This window comes from Sarcophilus harrisii, chromosome 2 (genome assembly GCF_902635505.1).
Source record: "Sarcophilus harrisii chromosome 2, mSarHar1.11, whole genome shotgun sequence".
NCBI lineage: Eukaryota > Metazoa > Chordata > Mammalia > Dasyuromorphia > Dasyuridae > Sarcophilus > Sarcophilus harrisii.
The window spans coordinates 485286678-485311914 of record NC_045427.1 but is presented as its reverse complement, the minus strand read 5'-3'; the positions used below and the strand labels follow the sequence as shown (position 1 = coordinate 485311914).

General features: G+C 39.5%; 2 protein-coding genes across 2 annotated transcripts; one reads left to right on the top strand and one right to left on the bottom strand.

Annotated features, from left to right (window-relative positions):
• The first annotated feature begins 473 nt into the window (after positions 1 to 473).
• Positions 474 to 15647, top strand: SURF4 (surfeit 4). The gene is made up of 6 exons (XM_031954916.1): positions 474 to 625; positions 9840 to 10026; positions 10747 to 10823; positions 11381 to 11424; positions 12172 to 12358; positions 14103 to 15647. Exons 1-6 carry the CDS (start codon positions 578 to 580, stop codon positions 14367 to 14369), a joined length of 810 nt encoding a protein of 269 aa, XP_031810776.1. The 5' UTR covers positions 474 to 577; the 3' UTR covers positions 14370 to 15647.
• A 1404-nt stretch (positions 15648 to 17051) lies between these two features.
• Positions 17052 to 25214, bottom strand: SURF2 (surfeit 2). The gene is made up of 6 exons (XM_003757449.3): positions 25041 to 25214; positions 22972 to 23126; positions 21852 to 21955; positions 20778 to 20957; positions 20187 to 20347; positions 17052 to 17167 (listed from the first exon to the last, which is right to left on the bottom strand). Exons 1-6 carry the CDS (start codon positions 25128 to 25130, stop codon positions 17093 to 17095), a joined length of 765 nt encoding a protein of 254 aa, XP_003757497.1. The 5' UTR covers positions 25131 to 25214; the 3' UTR covers positions 17052 to 17092.
• Positions 25215 to 25237: the final 23 nt, after the last annotated feature.

Genomic DNA, 25237 nt, shown 5'->3' with positions numbered 1-25237 from the left:
GCGCGGGCGTGCGGAAGAGTCACACCGCGGTCTCCCCCCAGCCGCGGGGCAGACTGCTGGGGCGAAGCGCAGGGCCCGGGCCTAACAGCCTCTCCCTGCTACTTAATCGGTCACATCTGAGCGACTTTGGGGGCCTTAGCTTTACCACTGCAAAGAGAGAATGGCCCAGAAGGAGGAGACTGGAAAGAGCACGGGTTTGGAACCCTGGCCCGGAGGTTTACGGAGAGGAGGCGATGGCTTCGCGCTCAGGGTGTCGGAAGGGCCGGAGAAGGAACCCCCGCCCCGCCCCCCTCCGCCCCGCCCCCCTCCGCCCCGCCCCAGTCGGGGCCGGCCGGCCGCGGGCCCTTTAAGGCCCTCCCCCTCCCCGGGCCGGGCGCGGGGCTGCGCTGCGGCCCCTTTAAGGCTTGGCCTACGTGGCAGCAGCAGGAGCCGCCGCCGCCGCTGCCGCCGCCGCCGCCGAGGAGGCTGAGGCCACTTCCTGTGGAGGCCCCAGCGGGAGCGGGAGGAGGAGGAGCCGCCGCCAGCGCCACACGGGAGGGAGCCAGAGCCGAGCCCTCCCGCCGCCGCCGCCGCCGCCATGGGCCAGAACGACCTGATGGGCACCGCCGAGGACGTCGCAGACCAGGTGCGGGGCCGGCCGGGAGGGCGGCGGGGCCGGGGCCGGGGGCGGGGGGCCCCGGCCCGCGGGGCTCCGCCCCAGTCCGGGGCCCGGGCCGCGCCCCCTCCCCGAGCCCCCGTCTCGTGAGCCCCTCGCCCCGGGGGTCCCCACTGACCCCCCACTCAAAGCCTCCACTGAGGCCCCGCCCCAGAATCCCCTGCTGCACCCCCATGTCTTGGTGTTGAACCCCGACACTGCGCCCCCACTCCAGAGTTCCCCACTCCTGCCCAGTCCCCAGGATTCCGCTCTGCCCCTGCTCCCGAACTCCCCCCTGTCTCCCCATTCCCCGAGCCCTCCCCTGTGCCTTTCCCCCCAGACCTTGTGTACCCCCACTTCTGGAGCTCTTCGCCCCCATTCCCCGAACTGTGCCCCACTCCAGAAGTCCCTCCCGTCTCCCCATTTCTCCGTGCTGAGCCGCGCGCTGCGCCGGCACCCAGTGCCCCCCACCATCCCCATCCCCAGAAGTTCCTGCTCTGCCCCGCCCCGGAATTCTCTCCTGGGCTTCCACCCCCATTTATTCTTGGCTCCCCACTCCTAAAACTCCGCCGCTCCCCCCTTGCTAGCTTCCTTTGAGATCTGGCCCCCCGTGCCTCCTCCCTTTATGCTCTACTGTGAAGTCTCACTTTATACTGTGCTTCTTCTGTGCTGCTGCTGCTCCCCGGGGGCTCCTGGGGCCACCCCAGAGCTGCCCCTCCCCTTCCCACCTCGGAGTTAGCTGCGCCTTCCAACGCAGGAGCCCTCTTCTCTAGGGTGCCCCCCCAGGGGCACCCCCATACTTCCCAGAGATATTCCCCCTTTCTGTGAGTCACCCCAATTCCTATAATGCCTCCAAACCTTTGTGTTCTGGGTCTTGCCCTTCCCTGCACCTTTTTATGTAATGCAATTCAGTTCCCCATGTTTGGTACTTTGTGTCCTAGCTCCAGAACCGTGAACCATTTCTATAATACCCTTCTGACCTCAGCTTTTCTATTTCATTTCCCCAGTCTAAATATATGTCATTTACTCCCAGTTCTTTCTGGTGCACTTTCTCCCCCACCCCCTTTCTCTCAGGGTTTCTGACATTTTTTCCCTATAACATTTCCCCCAAATCTTCCTAATCTCTTTGGACGACAGTCCCTTATAACGTCTCCTGTCTTATGTGCCTCATATAAAGTTCCTGTAATGCTGTAATGTTCTTTGCCCCTAAGGCTTTTTTTTCTTTGCACTCCTCAACAACATATCTTACCTTGGTAATTGCAGCTGGAACTAGGCCTCCTCACATCCCCCAATCTCTCTGGATTTTTACTCTTGTGCTCCAGCCTCACTAGTATTTGATTAAAAAGTTTCTGGTGAAGCTGGGGACCCTAGCTACAGAGCAGGTAGGTTGAAAGACTTAGTTTTGGGGTCTGCAGAGTACAGAGAGTGGCTCAGCTTTGGACTCTATCCTCCTAAGCAGATTGATCAAATCTTTGAGATGCTTGGGGATTTGGTCATTTCAGATTAAAGATATAGATTCTTCTCCTCCTTACTATCTGGGTACTCTGTCCTCCTCCATCCCCTTCCCAGAAGCAAAGAAATCCACTCAATTTGAGGTAATATTGTTAGCTAAAGGCACTTTCTTCTAAGACTTGGGGCAGCAAGATGTTCTGTTCTTTTTCATTTCCCTTGGAGCCAAGTTATATCTCTGGAAGGCCCAGGACGGTTCATCTACATCATGGGCAATCAGATTGTAAGTCATAGGGGAGCAGATTTGTACTCTTAAAGTCAAAGAGAAACTAGACTTCAACCGTGCCTCTCGCCTCTTTTGAAATATCTAACAAGTATCTACTCTCTGCTGTATGGGTTCTAAATGAAAAGATCCTCTAATTGTGTTGGGTAAACTGCCCTTCATTCATTTAAATGGGCAATTGCCACATACCCCTGCTGAAGAGTATACTACAGCACGCTTCCCCATTCTAAAAGTATGGAGGTGGCACTCTTGGGAAAACCTTGAAATAAATAGATAATTGAGCAATTGTTAAAAGTTCTTAAAACAAAATCAGCAAGATCTTCTCAAGAAGGGGAAGGGAGGCAAAGCTGCCCATATCTTCCATTTAACAAAATTAGCAAAATAATTACTTGAATGTGCTAGAAGTCTAATATATTTACAAATTGAAAAGTAGTTTAATATCTATGTAAGTAGATATATTACTTGCACTTTCTCAAATACTCTGAATATTGGTAGAGTTTTATCAAAATGAAAAGTAGTAATAAGTGAGTTAATTAAAATTTTTTCCTTCTTGGGCATATTCAGCTAAGGATAGTTTTTCTTGGAGGAATTTTAATTACAGGGTTAATATTAGTATCTGCTTTCCAAATTAGATGTGGAGTATAAATCTTTAAATTGTAGAAACTTTCCAGTCATTCTTCATCCCTGGGTTTGTATCCTCAGTATTAGGTTTGTATAATGTGTCTTCATTCTGTACGATCATTTTGGGGAAGAAAATTATGCATACCCACATAAAGAATTGATCTGTGGCTTAAATTGCATGTATTTTTGCCCAATATCTGTCAGAGGAAAAAAAAGATCATTTTAGTGGCACCATTTGTTTCCCAACTAACAACTTGCTTAAAGAATTATTCTTTTAAAACTATGGGATCCATATATCATCAATTTTCAGTCTCTTGGAAAAACTGTTTGGCTAATGAAATTTCATTTCATAACAAAGTCTCTTTTTTAGCTATTGCCTAGATGATGCTGTCATTCTGGTCTTCAAAAAAAAGGGAAATTTTACTTAATATATTACTCTATGTAATATTTTTTGTCTTATTTGCTCTGTTTTTTTAAAAGAAAATTTTAATGAAATAAACCATTAAGAATATATCAGGCCCTCATGTGATTCCCTTTTCCTATTTTCCTTTCTTTTCCTTCAGTCAGAAATTAAGAAAAAAAATGTCAATAATAAGTTAGATTGAGGCAGTAGCCAGATGTATATTGGCTATTGTAAATTGTAAATTGGACAATGTTAGAATATATCTATAGGATTATACTGAGTAATGTTTGAGCATCTTCAGTCCCCAGAGATAAAGTGTCTCTTCCACTAGTTTAAGGTAAATCTCTATTGTCCTTTTAATACTTATATGTAAGTTCAGTAAAGTTCTTTATCTTTTAGAGAATGAAGGGAAGAAGCTTTTTATTGCTTCTGGTAAGATGGAAAGCATTAGATATGTAAGTGAAATCAAAATGACATCTCTCTGTGGGTGGCTTTAGTTTTCTTAGAACTTTCCATCTCTAGCACTTAGAGCTGATGGTTCCCTGCTGTTTGCTCTTTCTCTGCCCCCCAAATTTCTCATCTTACATTGCAGAGAATGCTGTCTATATTAAATAAGATTTTTAAGATGGATTGTATAAATGGCAGCCTAAAAAATCTTTGATCTGATTTGAAATGAGCAGGGAAATAATACTGAATTAACATTTCGGGTAATATGAGGACAAAACCATTTTCTCTTACCTTTCCATAAGGTTTTGTAAAGGAAACAAAAACATCATAAAATGAACGGGTTAATTTGACCAGTAAATCAGAAATGCAACCAGTACCACCTGAGTTTTAGCTTGGACTGTATGTAGTGTCTTCTCTTGGTGAGTTGGACATACATTCTGTCAAAAGAGGGGTAATTGAATGAATCTAGACCTTGATGGTTATACAGAATGTATGAATTACCAAGGTCTGTGCTGAGCCCTTTGACCAAATAATTCAGCACTAGGATTCTTTTGTTGCTACAGTGTTGTAAAGTTCTTGAGGTTTGCTGCCTTAGGAAGTAGCCATTAAAGAATGGATTAAGGGGCTACAGGCTTCAATGTAGAAGTCCAAGGATCTGACACGAAGTAAGCTCATAATATATTTTTTTGTGATTGATAAGAGTACCAAACTGTGTCCACTTATTAAAAACTTATTAGGTGGCTTAAACAAATTTACTTCTAAACACTTAGATGCTCATAAATAAGATTTTTCCAGTGTTTATTGGGTTCATCCAGTGGATGAATGACTTCTGATTAGTTTATTATTGAGGTAAAAAACTGGATTCTATGAGCTTTTCTTAATCGATAGACTTTCTGTTTGCCCTGAGAAATCCAGTCTAGGAAAAGCATGTCCTCAGTAGCACAGATTTTGATTATATGTATTTAAGAATTAGTTGTCTGAAATTATCTTGTCAGAAGCATGGTACAAGTCAGATAATGAGTAATGCATGTTCATCCATATAAGTAGCAAATTTGGATTGTGAGTTTATTTCTTTTTCTCCCAAATCCTTTGTGAGAAACCTCATTATATTGAAACTATTTTTGTAACCTAATTGGATTGTGAATAATAATGTTTATTATTATTATTATTGATCTCCCTATAGTACAATTTTTAAGTTTGTTTTTGTTTGAGCCATTATGACCTATATAATTTGGCTTCAGTAGAAAACGAAATACTTACAACAGTGCTCTCTTCTGTGTTACTTCTGGTAGTAAGTTTTCTGTTAGGCTCTTTCACAAATTGTCACGGTTCATTTACTAAAGGAAAAAAACTTTTAACTATTGTCTCCCAACTAATACTACTAGATCACCTCTAATTTCATTCTGTTGTCCTAGCACAAACCTGCTGAGTGGTATTCAGCTGGGAGACTTCCCAGGGAAACCCTGGAGTTGTGTTGGCAGTATTTGTATGAGTCACCTGCCTGGGTCACTCCTGACTCAACATTTTTTTTTTTCTCTCCATAGGCTTTAATTTTCTAAGCTTTGTGGATTTTTGTTTGTGTGTGTATATATCCCCTTTTCAGGGATATTTCCAAACTTTAATGACAAAAAGAAAACTAACTTGTCACATTTTTGGATGAAGATCTGATTAATATTAGAATTTGAGCCTTTCTTCAATTTCATCTTTCCCTCTTGCTATAAATATAAAAATCTACTATTTTCTTTAGTAGGATGGATAAAAACATGACCTTCTTTGCAATTATTTTTGATGTATTTCCCTGCATTTTGCCATATCATCCCTCTTCCCCCCCAAAAAAAACCCAATCCCCCTCCCACTACCACCCCCTCAGAACCTTATGTAAACAAATCCTGTTTTCCTAATTCTTAAGACTGTGTATTCTGTGTTTATACTTGGTTGTAAGATTCTTGGAGATTTTTGATGAAAATCCTGCTTTGTAACAGTTAACTAATTGTCTTATCTCTTCCTTCCTTTTAAGATCTCATCGGTTAGTTTCAGACCTAGTTTTCCCTTCATATTTTTCTAACGAGTATCAGTCTGATTTTGCAGCTTTGTGCTTATAGTGTTTATGCTGCATGTTAGTATCTGGTACTTTGGGTGTTATGAAGCGCTCCATATGTTTTGTGCTATATGCTCATGGTAAGTTTGAGTGTGTCAGTGATGTGCTTTTGCTCAACTTTTTTTTTTTTTTTAGTTCTCTGCTAATGCTGTTATCATTTACTGATTTGATGACTGGATCTCGGACTCTCCTTTGTAAAGGAAATGCCTCTAGTGCAAGATATGCTAAGACTTAGTTGAGAAGTTGTTCTCAGAGCAAAGGGTAAAGTAATAATACTTGGTAAATTGATAATCTTGACAATGATGATATAACATTTAAAGGTGTATTCTACAAATCATCCACACCTTTTCATCACATATGATTCTTGATCATATTCCCCCTAAGCACAGTGCCTGCTTGATAAATATTTATTGACTGACCAGCTGGCATAAGTATCTAACCAATGAACAAAGGAGGAGGACCTTTAAATTGTTGTAGGTAATTTTATATTTTGTGGATACTGGGGCTGTCTGTCTGTCTTTTGATAAATGATTGGCCAATTTCCTGGGTGATATTTCTTGCGTATGATTCATCACTATTCATCACTAGTCATATGCTGCAACTTCTGTCATTGCTCTTTGGATCACCTGGGATTCTGGTTCTTTGGAGTCTGAGGAGGGATCTATGATTTGTAGTCAAATAGTATTACCAGGTTTGACACTAAGACAATGAATTCTTTGGTTCCAACAATCTATGGAACAAAGGATAAGGCATAGGACTTAAAAGAAAAAAAAAAAGATGGTTTCATCTTTTATTAAATAAAATTTCAACTTTTTGCTCAGAACAGAAAGAACTGTGGGTGGTAAATTCATGTATACCCTAACTTAAACTGCTCCTAAATCTAGATATCTATCAGAAGGTTAGAATTGAAGTGGTACTTAGAGATTATATAGCTCAGCTCTAAAGAAAGTAACGGAGAGAAGTGATTTGCCCAAAATTTCACAGCCAGTGAGTTTAGAACCCACTTCTTTATCCAATGATCTTTTTACTACAATAACCTGACTCAGCTTGTTTACTTTAGGAACTTATTAGTTACTTGGTAACCTTTATCAGTGCTTGCTTCTAATATTATGATAGCTTTTTTGTTTTTGTAATTTGGGTATGTGGGATTTAGGAATTTTTAAATTTTTCTAAGACAGGAGGGTCAGATTTTCTTGCATAGTTTGTAATTTTATATAAAGGAAGGAACAGTGTCCAGTTTCTATCTTAATGTCTTTGACCTAAACACCCAAGTTATTGTTTTGAATAAGGATTTTTTGTTTTATTGATGGTTTTTTTCCACACTAGTAGTTTCCCAAAATCTTTCTTTGTAATGAAACAAAACAATTAAGCAAAACTGATAAAGCAACCATACACCCGATAGTGAATCTGTAGTCGTAGTCCCTCAGAATTCTACAAAGAAATGTTTTTGATCATCTATTCTCCAGGACTGAAATTGGTTACTGCAGTTAATCTGAATATTGTTGCCTTTTTGTTTTGAATTTTTTTATTGTCCTCATTGTTAGAAACTAATATTGAAACAAAGCAGAGAAATTGAGGAATTCATCATCTCTGCCTGCTTGTATGAGTGTTGATATTCTCTTCAGCAAAGGACACTCTGGATTTCGAGCCCTTACTCTTGCTTGTTTACTGAAAAAGAACTCTTGAAGCTGGTGGATGTTTAAACATGTAGACATGGCTAGTATGTAATCAAGACAAAACATTTTTTATAATTATGCTTTCTGAGGTGTTATTAAAGTTCTTAACTTGTATGTCTTACCTCTATTTGCTTTTTTTGCTCTTTGGAAGTGTCTGGTCTTTATTATTATTGCTAAATGATTTGTGGGGCCCTCTGGTTAAGGTCTCCTAATTTCTTTAAAAAAAAAAAAAAAAAAAAGTTTTCTTCTGTTTTATAGCTTTCAGACAACTAGCTATCTGCATATATCATATGCTTGGTGCTTTTTAATTCAGTATATAAAAGTTATTAATACTCAAATGAGAGCTTATAGCCCTTTCTCTACCCATATCTCAAACCTGTTAAACTGATTATGTTCTTCCTTAATTGTAGCCGATCAGATTTTGCTCAGCATTGGAAAAATGTTTGGAGTATTAGATGGAAACTGGAAAGTATGCATCATTTCAAATGTTATCGTACCTTCTGTTCAGTTTGGATGCTAGATTGTGTGAATATATTTATATAATGACTATAATTACAAAGCCAATTTAAAGTCATAGGCTGTCAGCCTCTCATCATAATTTATAATTTTCTTCCTTTCCTCTGTTCTTAAAAAAAAAAAATAGCACAACTTGGGATTTAAACCATGGAACAGATTTTTTAAAAATTCCTCTAAGATCTTAACTTAGGTCTTTGTTGGATACATCAGTAGTTTTGAAGTAAGTTGACTAGCAGTGCTGGTATTCCCTGCCGATTCTGCTTTTTCATTTCTCTTACCCATTTTCTTTCCATAAGAATGCAGAAATTTCCTTTGATTCCTTTTGTGATAGAAGAGGGAAGCTTATCTTTAGTATTGATTGGGAAAGATTGAATTTTGGTTAAAAGCTGATTTAGATATTGATTACCAGAGGCTCCTGTTATATAGTTTCAGTTTGAAGTTTCTAGAACTTTATTCGGCTTGGTGTTTAGGAAATCATATAAAAGAGCTCCTCTTATTCCAACACTGATATTAGTCCTGGAAGAGAATACTTGTGTTTATTTATAGGTACCCACCCTTTAGACTCAAACTACTTGGCACATCCCTTGTGTTGGTTTCTGACAAATCATTTATGTGGGTAGTTATCCTACTGTCTCTTTCTTCTTGATGTCTGTTACATTAGGTGTCCCCCTCTTCATCCCTATCTTCTTTTTGATTTGGACCTTAAACATGACTAGTAAGAGAAGTGTGTGTGTGTTGTATGGAATAACACCTTTGCGTGCCATTTTACAAGGTACTGTCTCACAGCCCAAATGTTATGTAAGCATGGAACAAAAGGCAATCATAATTGTACTTTCTCTTTTGTGGCATTTGCCAGTTATTTCACTAATTCATCCTCCTATCTGATTTTTAAAAAATAAAACTTTCTTTTATGTATGAGGTAATCATAGTGTATCATAGGTGGTTTTGTTTTAATTATAACATTCATATTTATTAAACATCATGTGCATAGCTCTTTTAAAAAGTCTCGTGTTCACACTTTCACTGATGTGTATGGCAGATGATACAAAATAATATATATATCTTTTAGCTTTAGATCCTTTAGGAATATTCATCTTGATTAATAGACCATAGACTAGTTCTCTTTGGTGTCTGGGTTTTGTCATTTATTGCACCTGAGCTTTGAAATAGAGTAAGTGAGCAAATTATTCCATCAGGATTTCTGGTGGACCTGGCAGATGGCTTGGGTTCATCCAGTTTTAACTTTCCCAGAATTAGGAATTCATGTAGCTTCCAACAGAACTCTTTATACTGAGAAGAGTACAGCATAATAACAATTACATTAGATGCAATTAGATTGACTCTTTGTATAACCAAAAAATGTGCTTCCTGTCTTCTGGAAATAGAGCTGTTTAATTACCATCTAGATAGGCTTTCTAGAACTGAAAGAGTGGGTCATATGGGAAAGGTTTTCACCACTGCTTACCCTTCTGTGTCTGTTGTACAGTCATTCATTTCCATAGATATGTAGATAGCCCCTTACAGAATGGCTCACTGAACTAAGAACTAACAGTTGATGTGCTTAGAAAATAACTGCTATGAAGAAACTAATAAGGAAAATAACTGATGAATGCTTATCCATAGCTGAAGGAGATGCATGTCTTTGGTATTTGGGGGCTCCCAGCTTCATTGTTATTAGTTTTTCATTGTTTTGGTTTTTGTTGTCTCAATAGTTTCTTCGAGTCACAAAGCAGTACCTCCCTCATGTGGCACGCCTGTGTCTTATTAGCACCTTCCTGGAAGATGGCATCCGAATGTGGTTCCAGTGGAGTGAACAGAGAGATTATATTGATGCAACCTGGAATTGTGGCTATATCCTCGCCTCTATCTTCGTGTTCTTAAATTTGCTTGGGCAGTTGAGTAAGTGACTAGAAAGATTTTACGTTATCTGGCATGAGTTATCTGGCTAATTAAGTTTGTGGGAGAAAGAGAGTTTTGCTGTCCTTTCATTTATACTGAATTAGAACTCCATCATAGTCACAAGTTCCTCAGGCTATAAAAGCAGAAAATTTCATGATTATTACCAAACACTTCTGTGTTGTTACTGTAGAAAATACGAATGAAGAATTAGACCCAGGTTTACCTCTCAGAGAGCTTAGCCTTATTGGAAATACCAGGTGAAACAGCTAGCCATATAAGATAGTGTATGATTTAATTGTCAGAAAATGAGGAGTGCATTGTGTGTATAGAGATTCAAATATGTGTTGAGTTTTTCAGACAAAGAAGTAAAGAAAGTTTATCATGGAGGAAGTTAAAATTCTTCATAGTAGTTGGCTATATTTATTACTAGATAATTGACTTTTCAGTTATTCATTCTGTAAGCTCTCATGTGGTCTCTTACTTGCATATTTAATAATTAAGATACCATGTCCTCATCATTGGGACATTTATAGACATAGATAGCATTGGTGCTATACTATTTCCATAATATTAAAAGCTCCCAGTGGTTATTTTTACCTAGGAAGAGTGTTTTTATTGCCATAATTACATATAAGGAGAAATTATAATACTTCTTGAAAATGTTAGTTACTCATTTCTTCTAGTAGTCATTAATTCTTACCTTCCCATCCTACTTCTCAGCTGGCTGTATCTTGGTATTGAGCAGAAATTTTGTACAATATGCCTGCTTTGGACTCTTTGGAATTATAGCATTACAGGTAAGTTGAAATCTTTATTTTGCTTTCATTGATCTAGTGCAGTAAGGCTTTTTGAAAAACTATTTCTGATGTTCAGATATTGCCCACAAATTTGCTGCTTGATTGCTAATCATCTCTACCTTTGAAGATACATAATGTTTTTCTAAAAACATTAAAAAAGCCCAGTTAGCTGAAAAGTGCTTTTAAATTCTTTCTCCTACAGTACTTCTCAAATGCCTAGATTTCCAGCATTTTATCAGATACTTTTTCTTTTTTGCTAAATTTCAGTTGCCACATCGGTAATATTGAGGTGAGTTTATAGGCCCAATTTTCTTGATATTTAACTGCATCAAGAGTACTTGTTCCTTTAATTATCAGATGTAATGACACTATAAATCATCAGAGCCAATGTGAGATTATGTCTTTAAGTCAAAGCATGATGCTTATAGTTGTCCTCTGTATTCTATTAAACAACTCTAATATTTTGTAAAAGTAGTTTAAATAGTTCTTTTGGGGTGATAGACAAGAGTTTGAGAATTCCAAGACTAATACTGTGTGTTCTTGTTTTTCTTCAACAGACAATTGCATACAGCATTTTATGGGATCTCAAATTTTTGATGAGGTATGTGCATTGTAATTATTAAAATGGATGAAGGTTGATTGCTTTTTTGGTATCCCTACAGTCAGGCACTCCAGAGCTTAGAATGAAATGGTAAGAGAGCAGACTCCCTTTCCCAGGACAGATAGGTTCGTAAATGTTTGGCCTGATCTCAATAGACTCGGGGAAAGCCATATCAGTACCAGTATATAGTTTTATTTCCATGCTCTTTCTACTGTTCTGTACTGATCTATCAGATATCAGACTGCTGTTTGCTAATGGAAGGCAGTGATACCTTTCCTAGGATGGTATAGCTTGTAGGGACTATTTGGTTATACAGATATATTTGTTATTGGTTTACTTGTCTTGGAGCATGTAGGGAAGAGAGAAACATTTATTAAATGTCTATTAAATACTACACTGAGCACTTAACAATATAATCTGATTTGATTATACAAGGACTCTTGTATTGTATAAGGGTTATTATCCCCATTTTATAGGTGAGAAAAATGAGACACAGAGAATGTTTTCGTGACTTGCCTAGGTCACATAGCTAATAAGTATCTGAGGCCCGATTTGAGTTTCTTGGTAGCAGCCCCAGCTCTCTGCCTTCTTAGAGAGATAAAGAGAAGAAAAAACATTACGGTTTTTAAACTGATGATGAGATTTCCCTTTCTGGTTTAGAGTTAATTAGCTTTTCCAAGATCCATTGAGTTTTGATCTTTGACCAGTAGTTTTTGATATTTTTGTTCCCATTCTTTTGTTCTCCAGGAATCTGGCCTTAGGAGGAGGATTGTTGCTGCTCTTGGCTGAGTCCCGTTCTGAAGGAAAAAGCATGTTTGCAGGGGTCCCAACCATGCGAGAGAGCTCACCCAAACAGTACATGCAGCTTGGTGGGAGGGTATTGCTGGTCCTGATGTTCATGACACTTCTTCACTTTGATCCCAGCTTCTTTTCTGTAAGTGTTTGTAGTCTCTTCCAAAAAATGTCTATATTTTTCAAAATAGGATCTTATCTCAATTTCTTGGTAGCCACTTAATATCTCGATCCTGTCTTATTTTCCTGAGTTCAAAGCATTGGAATGGGATTTTTACCTTGGATATACTGTCTGTTTCAACTACTGGTAAATGAGTAAAGCAGCAAGTAGAGCTGAGCTCATAAAGTATTGCTTTCTGCATATAGGTTTGACTATTTTGTGGACTGCCTGCCTTTCCAGAAGGAGCAAAGTTAAGCATATATCTTATCTTTGGAGTTGACTGTAAATGTTTTTTTTTGTTTTTTTTAATTGAGGCAAGGAGGAATCCACATAATTTAGACAGATATCTGAGTCTTTAGTTGAAAGTGACCAGAGACTCGTTACCCTAATTTTTTGTGAGGGGCTGATTTTAATTTCTGTAAAGCCTGAAGATAATGAGGAAGGTTGGTATAAGAAAGCAAGTAACACTGTATTCTTGATAACCATTCAAGTAGACTGTCCTGCGGCATGGGTGTAAAGGCAACTTGTAATGATAACCAGTTTGACTATATATTACATAAATATAAAGTTTAGATTGGATACTGAACTTATTGTCTAGGGAGTTATAGCACTAATTTGGGTAACGTGTATTAGGAAGATATAACAAGGGCTGTGTGGTATCTGAGAGTTATTGCTGCTCAAGGTAATCTAGGAAGATTATGGAGGAAGTGATGTTTTGAATTTGTCTTTAAAAAAAATCTAGAGAGTGAACATTTTATTTATAGAGATCATTATGAGCAAGGACATTGGAGGTATTAAGGCACATTTTGAGGAACAGAGTAGATCAGTTTGACTAAGAGTCTAAGAGTAGGCTGCATTATTTAGTAATATGAGGTATGACTGGAAGAGTAAAGATCAGATTGCAATGGGCCTTATGAAAGAAAGTGTGACTAGGGACTTTAAATTTTTCAGAGAGTGATAAAAGAAATCATTGAATAGAGATTAAGATTGCTCTAAAATGAGAGAGTAGAGTATCAAGGGAAAATCCTTAGGATTATAGCCAAGTAGAGAAAGGAGCAAATGAAGGAAAGAGGAGTACTATTAGTAAGAACAGTAATCAGTTCAAGGAGAGAATCACTAGTAGGCATAAATGGCCAGGTAGATGATAAGTAGGCCTTGTGGAAAAGTAGTTTTGGTGGATTGGTAGAGATGCCAACATAGTTAGCAGGGAAGTGGAAAGAGATAGGGGGTAAAGACTTTACAGTTAGTGAGACCAGACCATGTCGATAAGCAAATGGGAAAGAGCCTATGAAGAGAAAGGAAATAAAACAAGGTGATAACTGAAATAAGATCTTAGAAAAGACAAAAAAGAATAGGATTAAGTGGACAGGTTTAGTTTTCATGAAGTCTTCCAGCTCATATTACTGTCTTAAGGGTTTTTTTCCCACCTTGTTCATAGAAGTGAATGATTTTGTCATCTTTTAATTCATTTATTCTTCAATCTGAAAGCTCTTATATTTGGTAGGAACCCTTGTTGTCTTGCTAAATAACAAGCATTAACCATATTAGGTTTGATTGCTTCAGATCCCCTCTATCTTGAGATGGTATTTTATATCTATTTTAAAGGTAACATTACAAACCATCAAGCAAAGGCTAGGTGACCAACTACATATGGAAGGTATTCGTATTCCATGATTCTTTCTCCTCTACATTCATCTTGAATTTTCTTTATTTTGAATCAATACAGATTCTTCAGAACATCGTGGGCACAGCTTTGATCATTTTAGTAGCTATTGGTTTCAAAACCAAGCTAGCTGCGTTGACTCTGGTCATCTGGTTGTTTGGCATCAATGTCTATTTCAACGCTTTCTGGACCGTCCCAGTCTATAAACCCATGCATGACTTCCTCAAGTATGACTTCTTCCAAACCATGTCAGTGATTGGAGGCTTACTTCTCGTGGTTGCCTTGGGCCCTGGTGGTGTGTCCATGGATGAGAAGAAGAAGGAATGGTAACAGCCCCCCCGTGTCCCTGCCCAGTGAAAAACCAGTGGCTATCAAGGACAGTATGGATTCAACAAAACTGCCAGCATTTGCATACCTGACTCTCTTCCCTGGTAAAGGCACAGATGTTTTGAGAACTTTATTTACAGTGAACACAATCTGAAATTGATGGCTAAATCTGCTTTGGAGGCATGCTCAGTCCCAAATTTTAGTATTTTTTTTTTTTAGGTTGGCCAGCTTAAACAATATATCACCCTTTAGCTGAGGGCTCTTGAAATTCATCTGCATGGGCAGCTTGGCTGTTCCTGGTCATTGTTTTTTTTTTTTTGTGGGAGGGAGGGAAGGGACTCTTCAAGCTGTACTGTGAGCAGATACACAACTGTATCATTCAATGTGGTGGTCTCTGTTTTTTTTGTTTACATTTTTAGCTAGAACTACTAAATGGATTTGAGATACCCAGGCCAAATATCACATTATTTTAAACATCATTAAATATTCTCCTCTCCCTTATAATGGCTTTTGTAGGAAAAATGATAAAAGTCAAAAACCCAAAGAAATACAGTATTAACACTACTAGAACTGACACAGTGAGGCCCATGAAGGCAGCTCTATGTAAAGAGTAGCAAGAAGACACATCAACACAGCCCTTTGGATTGGTCTGTCTTGGACAAGCAATGTTTCTCCCACATCACTAAAGTTGCACTGATTTAGCTTTGTTGGTTTAAGATAGGAAAAGGGAGCCAATGTAGACTTTGTTTTAGGCACTGACTGCATTAAGACGCCATGACCTTTTGGAATATAAGAGCAGGGCAGTTGCCCACAGTGGGTTCACAGGCAGTGAGATAGACCTTGTTGATACATTTGACATGGTAGGCAGTGGGTGCTGTTGGAGCATAGCATCTCAGGTAGGGTGATAGTGGCTTCTGCTAAAGGCTTCAATTTAGCACCATTTTGGAGTGGGGGAAAATTAGGCTTTCAAATCAACGCCTCCCATTCTTTTCTCACAGAGCAAGATCTTAGCTTACTGTGAAACCCTGTTTGGGGTCCTGAATGGGTTTTAGCATGACCAGACCTTTTCTTTTGTTAAGGGATTTTTCCCAGGCTTATGGCCAGGAACTGGGTTTTATCCCAGGGTCTACCATTTCAGGAGGCTGTTGCTTTGTTGTTCATTTTTTGATTTTTCTTTTCTTTTCCTACATTGTATACAGCCAAATTGAATTTTTTAAAAATGTGTGATGCCTTACTGATTTGATCTTGATCCTGTATTTAAAGTTTTCTAACATTGCCTTATGCTGTGTTTCTCTTTTTTGGGGGGGAGGGTGCAGCGTATTGATTCAATCATATTTAAGTGTCCCTGCGTTTCATATTGTAGTTTATAAAGCTACAGAGGAATAGTTAAAACCTCTCTTGCAGCGCATCTCCATTTCTTAGACCTTCCTGTGCAAACTAAATTGATGTTATTCTAGCGGCAGTGAGCCAAGTGGCTCCTTTTTGAGCTTGAAGGGGATATTTAATACTGGAAATTTAGTTCCAACTTTCGGAGTTTCTAGGATCACAGCATTCTGAACTTTTTCAAATAGTAGTTCCTTTCCATCGTAAAGCCTCTCAACATGACTATCTTTGGGCCAAGGATCCAAGCCTACACTTACTTATGCCTTTCCCTTTGCTTATTAATGGGACTGTTTTAGACTATTGGAAATTGCAAAGGATGAAGAAAGGAAACCTTTTTCTAATTACTTGTACCTAAGGAGTACTTGCTACTTAGTACTTTTCTGCTTACTATTTCTCAAAATATTATGCCAAGCTCTGTGACACTTTTCTCTAGCCTCTCATTACATGCCAGGCCCACACTGCAGCTGGGAGGATCTTGTCCCTACCAGGCCAACTAGCAAAACATCTGCTCCCTGGTTTCAAGTATTTTTAAAGTTAAGCTCAATAAGTTCAATATTCTCTGAATTAATTATTGAGATACTCATTTTATAATGGTTTATAAACAGTGTTGTAGCCACAACAAGGCAATTTTTTGGTTCTAGGTCCCATTCATTTCTCCCTTATTAATACCATCTAACCTAGCAAGCCCATCAATTGCTACTCTTAAATAAAATTTTTCTTTATAAGCAACATCTTAGCTAATGCAGTCCATTCTTCTCAGCCCTGCTCTTCCACAGGCTGGTTCTTTACTGTTGGAGAACTTGGACTGATATGAGTACCTGAAACAGTGTTGCCATCAGTGATCCTTCCTCATGATCATCATGTCCTTTTGGCTTTGCTGCTTCTCTTTTCTACCCTGTGATTTTAGTGGTCCATTGTCTGGGGCAGGGACAGAAACTTGTATTTATCAACAATTGGCTTTGGCAAAAGTGTTCTGAATTTTTTTTTTTTTTTTTGCTTCATGTGGGAAAGAATAGATATCTCATTTTATGCTGTATTTTATATCTTAGTTGTATTTGAAAATGTTTTGATTTTTGGAAACAAACATCAAAATAAAATAATGGCATTTGTTGTATCTAGTGTGACCATATAATCAATGAAATATCCAAAATGAGATTAGGAAATAAATGTAAGGCCAGAGAGGCAGAAGTGGTGGTGATGTAGTCATGGACTGCTTGAAATATCTCATTAACCACTGCTATACATGTAGCTCAAAATGGGTCAGGTAACCCTCCCTTTTTCATTGATTTTCAAAGATGCTACTACTTTCTTCATCAGCTTTATTATTTCAATTATATAAAAAGTTATTCTATTTCTGTTCCTCTTTTGAAGCGCTTGGGTTTTTGGTGGTGATTCTTGAACTTCATCGAAGCCGACTTCTATTATAGAAACAAAAATAATTTAAAAACCTACGTCACCTTTGAAAATTGGACTGGATTTTCTATAAAATATATAAAAGGAAGATACTTGAATTCTAGAGCTAAACATAGTGTTGTCTTTCCTTCATATAAAAAGGGTCATGGAGTCATTTAGAGGTCACCTACTTTAATTCCCTTATATTACAGATGAGAAATCTAAGGAAGGCTGAAAGAGATAATGTTACTTCCTCCTTACATCCTTTTCTGATTTCTGTGTAAGTTTCTAGTGCCTCACTTCCAAATTATCTAATATTTAGCTGATTATGTAGATATATAAAGATATATACACTTATATTTTTCTTGATAAAATGCAGACTTAGATACATTGTTCATCTTGTTCAGTCATGTCTAATTACATGTTCCTTCTTGGCAAAGTTACTGGAATGGTTTGCCATTTCCTTCTCTGGCTCATTTTACAGATTAAGAAACTGGCAAATATGGATCAAGTAACATGGTCTAAGGCCAAATTTGAATTCAGATCTTCCTGACGTCAGGCCCAGTGCTCTATCCACTGTACCACTTACCTGCCCCAATTAGGCCTGATACATAGGTACATAATAAATGACCACTAGTTCTTTAGTTGCTCCATGATCTCTAAATAAGTAAAACAGTAGAGCTGGGATTTAAAGTTATGTTCTTAAGCCAAATCTGTTGATTAACAGTGCTTATTCATGACTCTGGACTTATTCATGGATGTTGGACTAACCCTTGTAACTGACATTTTTTTTTTGGCTGAAGCAATTGGAGTTAAGTGACTTGCCCAGGGTCACACAGCTAGGATGTGTTAAGTATCTCAGGTCACATTTGAACTCAGGTCTTCCTGAATTCAGGGCTGGTTCTCTATCCAGTTCTCCATCTGGCAACATTTTAATTATAAATAGCTTCTGCAAGAGTGATGCTTTTTCATTTCTTGTTCTGCAGATTCTTCAATCTCTTTCTATCTACTGAGTGCTTTCCTACTGCCTACAAACATACCCATGTCTCTTCCATCCTCAAAACTCTCTAAATGATCCATTTCATATCTTTTCTCCTTTTTGGCTAAACTCATTGACAAGGCAGTTTACAACAGCTTCTACTTCCTCTCTAAAGTTTGGTTTCTGATCTCAGTATTCCACTGAAACAGCTCTCCAAAGTTACCAAGGATATCTTTGTTGTTCAGTCATTTCAGTTGGGTCTGACTCTTTGTGACCCCATTCTGGAATTTTTTTTTGGCAATTATAATGGTTTGATTTTTCACAGATGGAAAAATTGAAGTAACTAGCATTAAATAACTTGCCTAGAGTCATACTACAAGTTTCTTGGCCACATAAGAATTCAAAGATCAGATCTACAACTCTATCCACTGCCACCTGGTGCCACCTAGCTGCCTACAAGGATCTTTCACAAGTGCCAACTCCAATGCTCTTTTCTCAGTCCTCATCCTTGACCACTCTGCAGCCTCTATTATGTTCTTAATAATTTTCTTTCTGGATTTTCATGATATTACTCTCCTGGTTCTCTTAAATATCTGACTTGTTCCTGCTCAGTCTCCTTTGCTATACCTTCATCCAAGTTATTTATGTCTGCTAAGTAACCCTGGGTGTCAACAGTTTCATCCTGCTCCTCTATGTATTTTATCACTTTGTGATCTTACCAGCTCTCATGGATTCAATTATCTCTATATCCACGACTCCCAAAATTACTGATCCAGCCTTAATTTTCTATTGAGTTTTGGTCCAAGCTTATTAGTCACTTTCATTTGGATGTCCTATAGACATGTTAAACTCAACATGCCCCAAATTGAATTTCTTTCTCTCCCAAAGTTTTCCATGCTTCCAAAATCCCCTGTTACTTTTACCTATTCATTACAAGATAGCACTCCTAACTTTCCAGGTTCCCCAGGCTCAATCTAAGTGTGATCTAACACTGTTCACTCCTTCCCCCCCATCCACCACCAATCAGTTGCAAAGACCTGTCATTTTTATCTTCATACTATCTTTAGAATACACTCCCTTATCTCCTCTGGTACTGTTACTACCTAAGTGCAGACCCTTAGCCCTGACCACCACATATAGCTTTTTAGTTGGTTTCCCTACTTCTTCATCCTCCACTCTCAGATTTAGATTTTTCTAAAGCATTAGTCTGATTATACATCCCCTCTCCTTAATGATGTTTTAGTAGCTCCCTGTTATCTTCAGGATCAAATGTAAAATTCTAGTTAACCTTTAAAGCCCTTTACTATCTAACTTCCCACTCCTTTTCTGGCTTCTTATACTTATACTCTGTCCCCTCATTCCTCATACTCTTCAATCCAGTGACACTGGTTTCCTTGTTCTCTGAATTACTCATTTGCCAACTGCAAGCATTTTCACTGGCTTGTCCACTATACATAGTATTTCCTTCTAGCTTCCTTCAAGTCATAACATTCTGCCTTCTACAGAAAGTCTCTCCCAAACCCTCTCAATTCAAATGCTTTCATTTTGATTCATTCGTATTTATCCACTATATAACTTGCTTGTCTGCTGTCTATTATTAGACTGTAAGCTTGAGAGAAGCTCTTTTGCCTTTCTATCCTCAGCACATAGTGGGTGCTTAATAAATGTTCTCTGACAAAATGGACATGTGTCGTAGTATAGGGAAAAAGCCCTGGATTTTGAGTTTGATTCTTGATTTTGCCAGTTACTGATTGCCTCAGTGACCTTGTACAAGTCACTCAAGAGACTCTATAATTAAATTAAGGGGGTTGGGCAAGCTGACCTGAGTTCTCTTCTGTCTCTAAATCTGTGAATCTAAGATTTTTTTCTGCTCTGGTGAAGCCTAGTCCTAGCTAGTTGTGGGATTTCCACTACATCACACACAGCCCATCTGAGGTGAAGACCAACTAGTCATTCATTGCTCAACTCCCACTCCAATGGTCTTGAGCTTCCTTGCCTTCCACTGAGACTGAGACCTAAACTGCTGAAGTATTGATAGCTACGTATTGGGACTGGGGCACCTTCACCTTTGTTCTCTTCCTGCACATTGGCCTGTCCACCTCCATCTTCTCTCCTCTACTGTTAATGCCATTCTCTCTTGAAGGTTGTGTATTATCTTCAGTGTCTGTCAAGTGGCTCCTTGAGCCATCTCCATTCTCACCTGAGTTCTTTTCCGTGAACAGCTCAGCTGTAACAAGAGAATTCCAGTTACATCCCTGGTCAAGATGACTTTAATAAATGTATGTGCACTTCTCTACTGTGCTACCTGCTCATCAGTCATCAACTCATGAGTCATCAACAGTCTCTGTTACACACTGTAGTGTTTACCTTAGGTATTTGTTGGGATGGGGGGGAGGGGGAAGAGGGGATATTGAAATTTTTTTTTTCACTTTGACATTGGCAAGAAAAAATTAAAAACAGAATGAAGGAATTACTTCCAAAATGACTTATCACTATGGAAAAACTGGGATCTAGCCAAGAGTTGGAACAACTAGGTAAACATCAAAATTAAAAAGCCAACCTACAGAACAAGAGACAGATAGAGGATAATGGGTCTACTTTAGACAAAATTTAAATTTTAGAAGTAAAGAAGTAAAAGGGGACTTTGTTTAGCTCACGTGGGTATAAGTCAGTCATGCTGTCATCACTCTTGTCTTCTTCATCACTGGAATCAGGCTTCCAAAAATCCTCCTTTTTTCGGGAGTGCTGGTCACCATCAATCAAGTCTTTTTGTCTCCTTTTCTTTTGCAGCAAGCAGGCAGGAATATATTCTACACCCTGCTTCTGACATTCTTCATCTGAGGAAAACAGGTCAGCTGAATGCCATGAAAATCCCAGCATGCACAGTAACTTATTTTAACCTGCAAAGTCCCCCAGGGGTTGACTGAACCATGGAATGATATCCACCTATCTAGCTCTTATGGAGGGACAGTTTGATGCTACTTTTGATCCTCACCTCTCCTACTGCTAACAGCTTGGTCATATGTGATGGCCAAGAAGTAGAAACTGCAGGTGAAGATGTAGCAAACAGTGGAGGTGTATATGTGAGAAAACATACAGGTTGGCACTGGGAAAACTAAATTCTCTTCACAAATGTTCCTACTATGTGCAAGGCATTGAGATCTAAATCTCAGCCATTGGGTACCTGCAAGGATATCCTTGTTTAAGCTGGGGAAGAGAGGGGATCAGGCTCTTAGATTTGCTAGGATTGAATGTAGTTTTCCTCCTGATTACTTTTGGCCTAGAAAAAAAGTGAGGGCTCATAGGGCTTCTAGGATGAGTGCCAATTGACCCAATGTCTTTTCAAATCAAAGGTAGAGCTCATAAAGACACACTAGCAAGTAACAAGCAAGAGCCATAAGTCATCTGGACCTCCTACTAAGAAAGGCATCAAGGACTTTACCAGATAATGGATATGACTACCCACATTAGCAGGGGCTAATACACAGAAGAAAAATGAGCCCTGGAGTTGGAATCAAGAGATTAGCACTAACATTAGGACATTGGGCAAGTCAAATTATCAGGGTCTGTTCTGAGCAAATAAGGGATTAGACAACATTCTCTTAGCTGTTAATGTTTAAATATTCTGAATTCTTGCGTCTCTAAAAGTTCTGGAAGATTGTCAAAAATCCACCCATAGTTCAAAAAATGGGGTATGACATCTTTCCTAGCTCCAATTCTTAACTACTCACATTTGTGCAGAGCCTTTTGATAGCGCCTGCCTTGAACATGACGTAGGATGTGCTCTGGAAGCCGGTTGATATGCCGAAGAGTAAGTTTGCAGAACATTTGGTGCCTATAGAGTATAAGGACTGAAAGTTGAGATACATCTTATTTTTAAGATTACAGAATCACAGATTGATTTGGAGCAGGATGTGCCCTGACAGGTCATCTACTCTAATCCCTTTCTTTTACAGATAAGACACAAAAGAGAGATAATTTGCTTAAAAATCAAATGAGTGCTAATAATGGACTCAGCATCTGAATCCTGGTTCTCTTTACCACAACATCTATTTGTGCCAACTAACATGATTCCTTGGCAAGGAAAAGGAAAAAAAGTTTTCTTCCCCCCCTTTAAGATTCCTTTGTCTTTTTCTGTTGAGGGCAAACTGGAGAACGGCATGGTTGTCTCAAAATCCACATTGGCCAGCAAAATGTCTATCTGTCAATACTTATGCTTAAGTGTTTGCCTTGCTACCAGAATGAACTCTTTATGCTCAAGTTCTAACAACCCTAGAAAATGCTTCCTTTGCTCCCACCATTGGGAAATCCTACTGTGCAGTTGGAGGGGCTCTATCCAAGTATTCCAAATAGTGAGAAGCCATGGATCAAAATATAGTGCAGCCTTGGCTGGCTATTTCTTAGTAGAAAGAACTGGGATCCAAGTCATTATTAAAAGTAGACAGAACACTAGATTTGGAGTCAAGTCATAGAATTAGTTCTGCCACAAATCGGTATAACCTTGAATAAGTCACTTAACCACTGAAATACTAATTTTCTTATTTATAAAATAGAGTGAAAGAATTGATCTCAGTAATTTCTAAGGTTGCTGATTCCAGTTCTAAATTGTATCTCCTCTTTCTCTACTTTTGGTATGCTGGAGCCATTTCTGGAGCCTGTCCATGAAAAATAAGAATCAGTCCACTACAATCCTGGGTTATTTTAACACTGACCCTGAACATATTCAGCTTATTTTAACATGAATTATCAAAACATTCCCTTGCCCAAACCCAGCTGTCCCTGGAATTGTCTTCTGTTTTTATCCTCATGACTCTAAGTTGTGGCTGTCTGGGACCTCCACCAGGGACATACGGATTCTTGGTGCTGGGCATGATGTGTGGCTCAAAGTCTTCATAGTCAAAGGTCTGGGCGGTTCGAATCAGTCGCTGATACTTCTTACCGCTGGTGTAGGCCTGAAGGTCGGAAAGTCGGCTGGGCAATTCATGGCCTGTCAATTTGCACCTTACCTGAAGGGTAGAGAAGGAGGAAGATTAAGTGTCCTTGTATTTTCCAGTCTCAGAATCCTGCCACTGTGTAAGGTTGTTGCTCAGAGGGGCCAACTTCCTTGAAGGACCTCATTCTGAAGGAAATATATTCAAAAGGAATATAGTTATCTCTTTCTCATCACAGGAGTTAGGAACCAGGAAATCTGTGGAAAATTTTTTGGCCCTCCTTTCATAGCAGAGAAGAGATTTGAATTACTATAGTATCAAAAAAATAAAATATGTTGGCATTATACAATACTATACATATTTTATGCATTTATGAGTTTCTGAACATTTTCTCTATTGTCTATAGCTTCCACAAAACTCCCTAAAAGGTCCCATTTAAATTATCATGTGGATTCATGATATATCAAAACCATGTAGGAGAAAATTGTAATGTGGACGTGATAACAGTAATAATTCATATTCCTATGGCATTTAGTTTTACAAATCACTTCCTTCACAACATGTCAGGCAGGCAGTAAAACATCATCCCTATTTTGCTAGTGAGGAAACTTACTTTAAAGGATGATTTGGATCATCTATGATGTGACAGTGGACAAGTCATTTCATTTTTCTAGGCTTTTCTTGTCAACTATAAAACGAAGGCGGTAAATGAAATGACTTCACATCTCCCTTCCTGATGTGAATATAATCCTATGACTTACAACTAGAGAGTAAGTCAGCAGCAGGATAAGGACCAGAGGAGAAGTCTCTAGGCTTCCAGTAAAGGGTTTTGAAAAGCTGGAAACCAAGTTCCTGAAGGCCATTCCAGAGTTGAGGGCTGAGGATTTTACTGTAAGGCAGTGGTTTTTGAATATATGACCAAAAATTATAAAGCTAGAGACAACTATGCATAATTTTGTCCAGGCCTTGTATTTTACACATAGGGAAACAAAAAACTAGAGAGGGAAAATGGACTTTCCTAGAGTTATGATAGTAATAGAAGCAAGACAGGCATCCAGGTTTCCTTCAACTCTTTATCCTAAGTCCTCTTTCCTGATAAATGACAATCCTTTTTTTGGGGGAGAGGGGCAGCAGATTTAACAGAAAGACAAGATGGGTTCTGGCTAGAGTTCACTGATTGACTCACTGTATGCCAAAAGGCAAGACATTATTTAAAGCCTCAGTTTCTTTTTCTTTTCAAACTGACTAAAGGATTCCCAAAGAAGAGGGGATGGAGTGGGGGGAGAATGAAAGGGAAAGAACATTATTCTTAAACTTTCTTGGGTCAAAGACCCCTTTGACACTTGGGTAAAGCCCTATGGGCTCTACTCAGAATGCTTTTAAATGCATAAAAAGAACTACACAAGTATTACAAAGTAAGAAATATAATGGAATACAATTATCAAATTTTTTTTTAAAGTTCATGAACTCTAGTTAAGAACCTCTGACCTAGTGCAACAAGTCCTGCAAAGTGTTGACAATGACAGTAGCTAGCAATCAGATAGGGCTTGGCAAAGCTCTTTGCGAATACTGTGAGCCAGGCCGAGGGCTCCCGACGCTGTCACTGCGAACGATTAGCCTGGTGGATGACATTCCTTCTCCCGGATTCCCGATCCTCGTCGGTGAGGAGAAAGGCAGAGGAGGAGGGTGGGCCCGCATTACGGGTCGCTCACCCCGCGGGGAGAGGCTCCGAAGTCATCTAGTCCCACCCTTGCATGTTCCCAAGGAGCCCGCTAACGCTAAGGTTCGGAGAGGCTGCGGGAGACCGCGGTCACCCAGGAGGCGGGGCAGCGATTCCAGCGCGGTCCCCGGGCTCCGTTCTCTTTTCCCCCTCGGGAGAGAGTTCTGGCCCGGCCGGGATGCGTCCACTACACAGACCCCTCCCTGAGCTGTTTCCCCTTCCAGACACCTGGTCACTAGTGCCCAAGGCCCAGTCCCTTCCCCTCTGACCTTGGTCCCGCCAGGGCACAACTGCAGCCCCGGGTGATCCAGGAGGAACTCTTGCACTTCTGGCGGCACTCCAGCGTCGGTACTGGCCATGGCTCGGGGGTGGGGAGGTGAGGCCCGGCAGAACAGCCCGCAAGACACACCACGTGGAAACCCGGAAGAGGGCGGGGCCCCCGGCCGGCCGCATTCATTAACCGGAA

What these genes read in the sequence shown, in the direction of transcription:
- SURF4 (XM_031954916.1), top strand. Translation starts at nt 578, where the DNA reads ATGGGCCAGAACGACCTGATGGGCACCGCCGAGGACGTCGCAGACCAG. An exon ending in TTGGAATTATAGCATTACAG is followed by an intron (nt 10,824 to 11,380) that starts GTAAGTTGAAAT and finishes TTTCTTCAACAG; the next exon opens with ACAATTGCATACAGCATTTT. An exon ending in GATCTCAAATTTTTGATGAG is followed by an intron (nt 11,425 to 12,171) that starts GTATGTGCATTG and finishes TTTGTTCTCCAG; the next exon opens with GAATCTGGCCTTAGGAGGAG.
- SURF2 (XM_003757449.3), bottom strand. Translation starts at nt 25,130, where the DNA reads ATGGCCAGTACCGACGCTGGAGTGCCGCCAGAAGTGCAAGAGTTCCTC. An exon ending in TGTGCCCTGGCGGGACCAAG is followed by an intron (nt 23,127 to 25,040) that starts GTCAGAGGGGAA and finishes TCTACCCTTCAG; the next exon opens with GTAAGGTGCAAATTGACAGG. An exon ending in ATGCCCAGCACCAAGAATCC is followed by an intron (nt 21,956 to 22,971) that starts GTATGTCCCTGG and finishes TATACTCTATAG; the next exon opens with GCACCAAATGTTCTGCAAAC.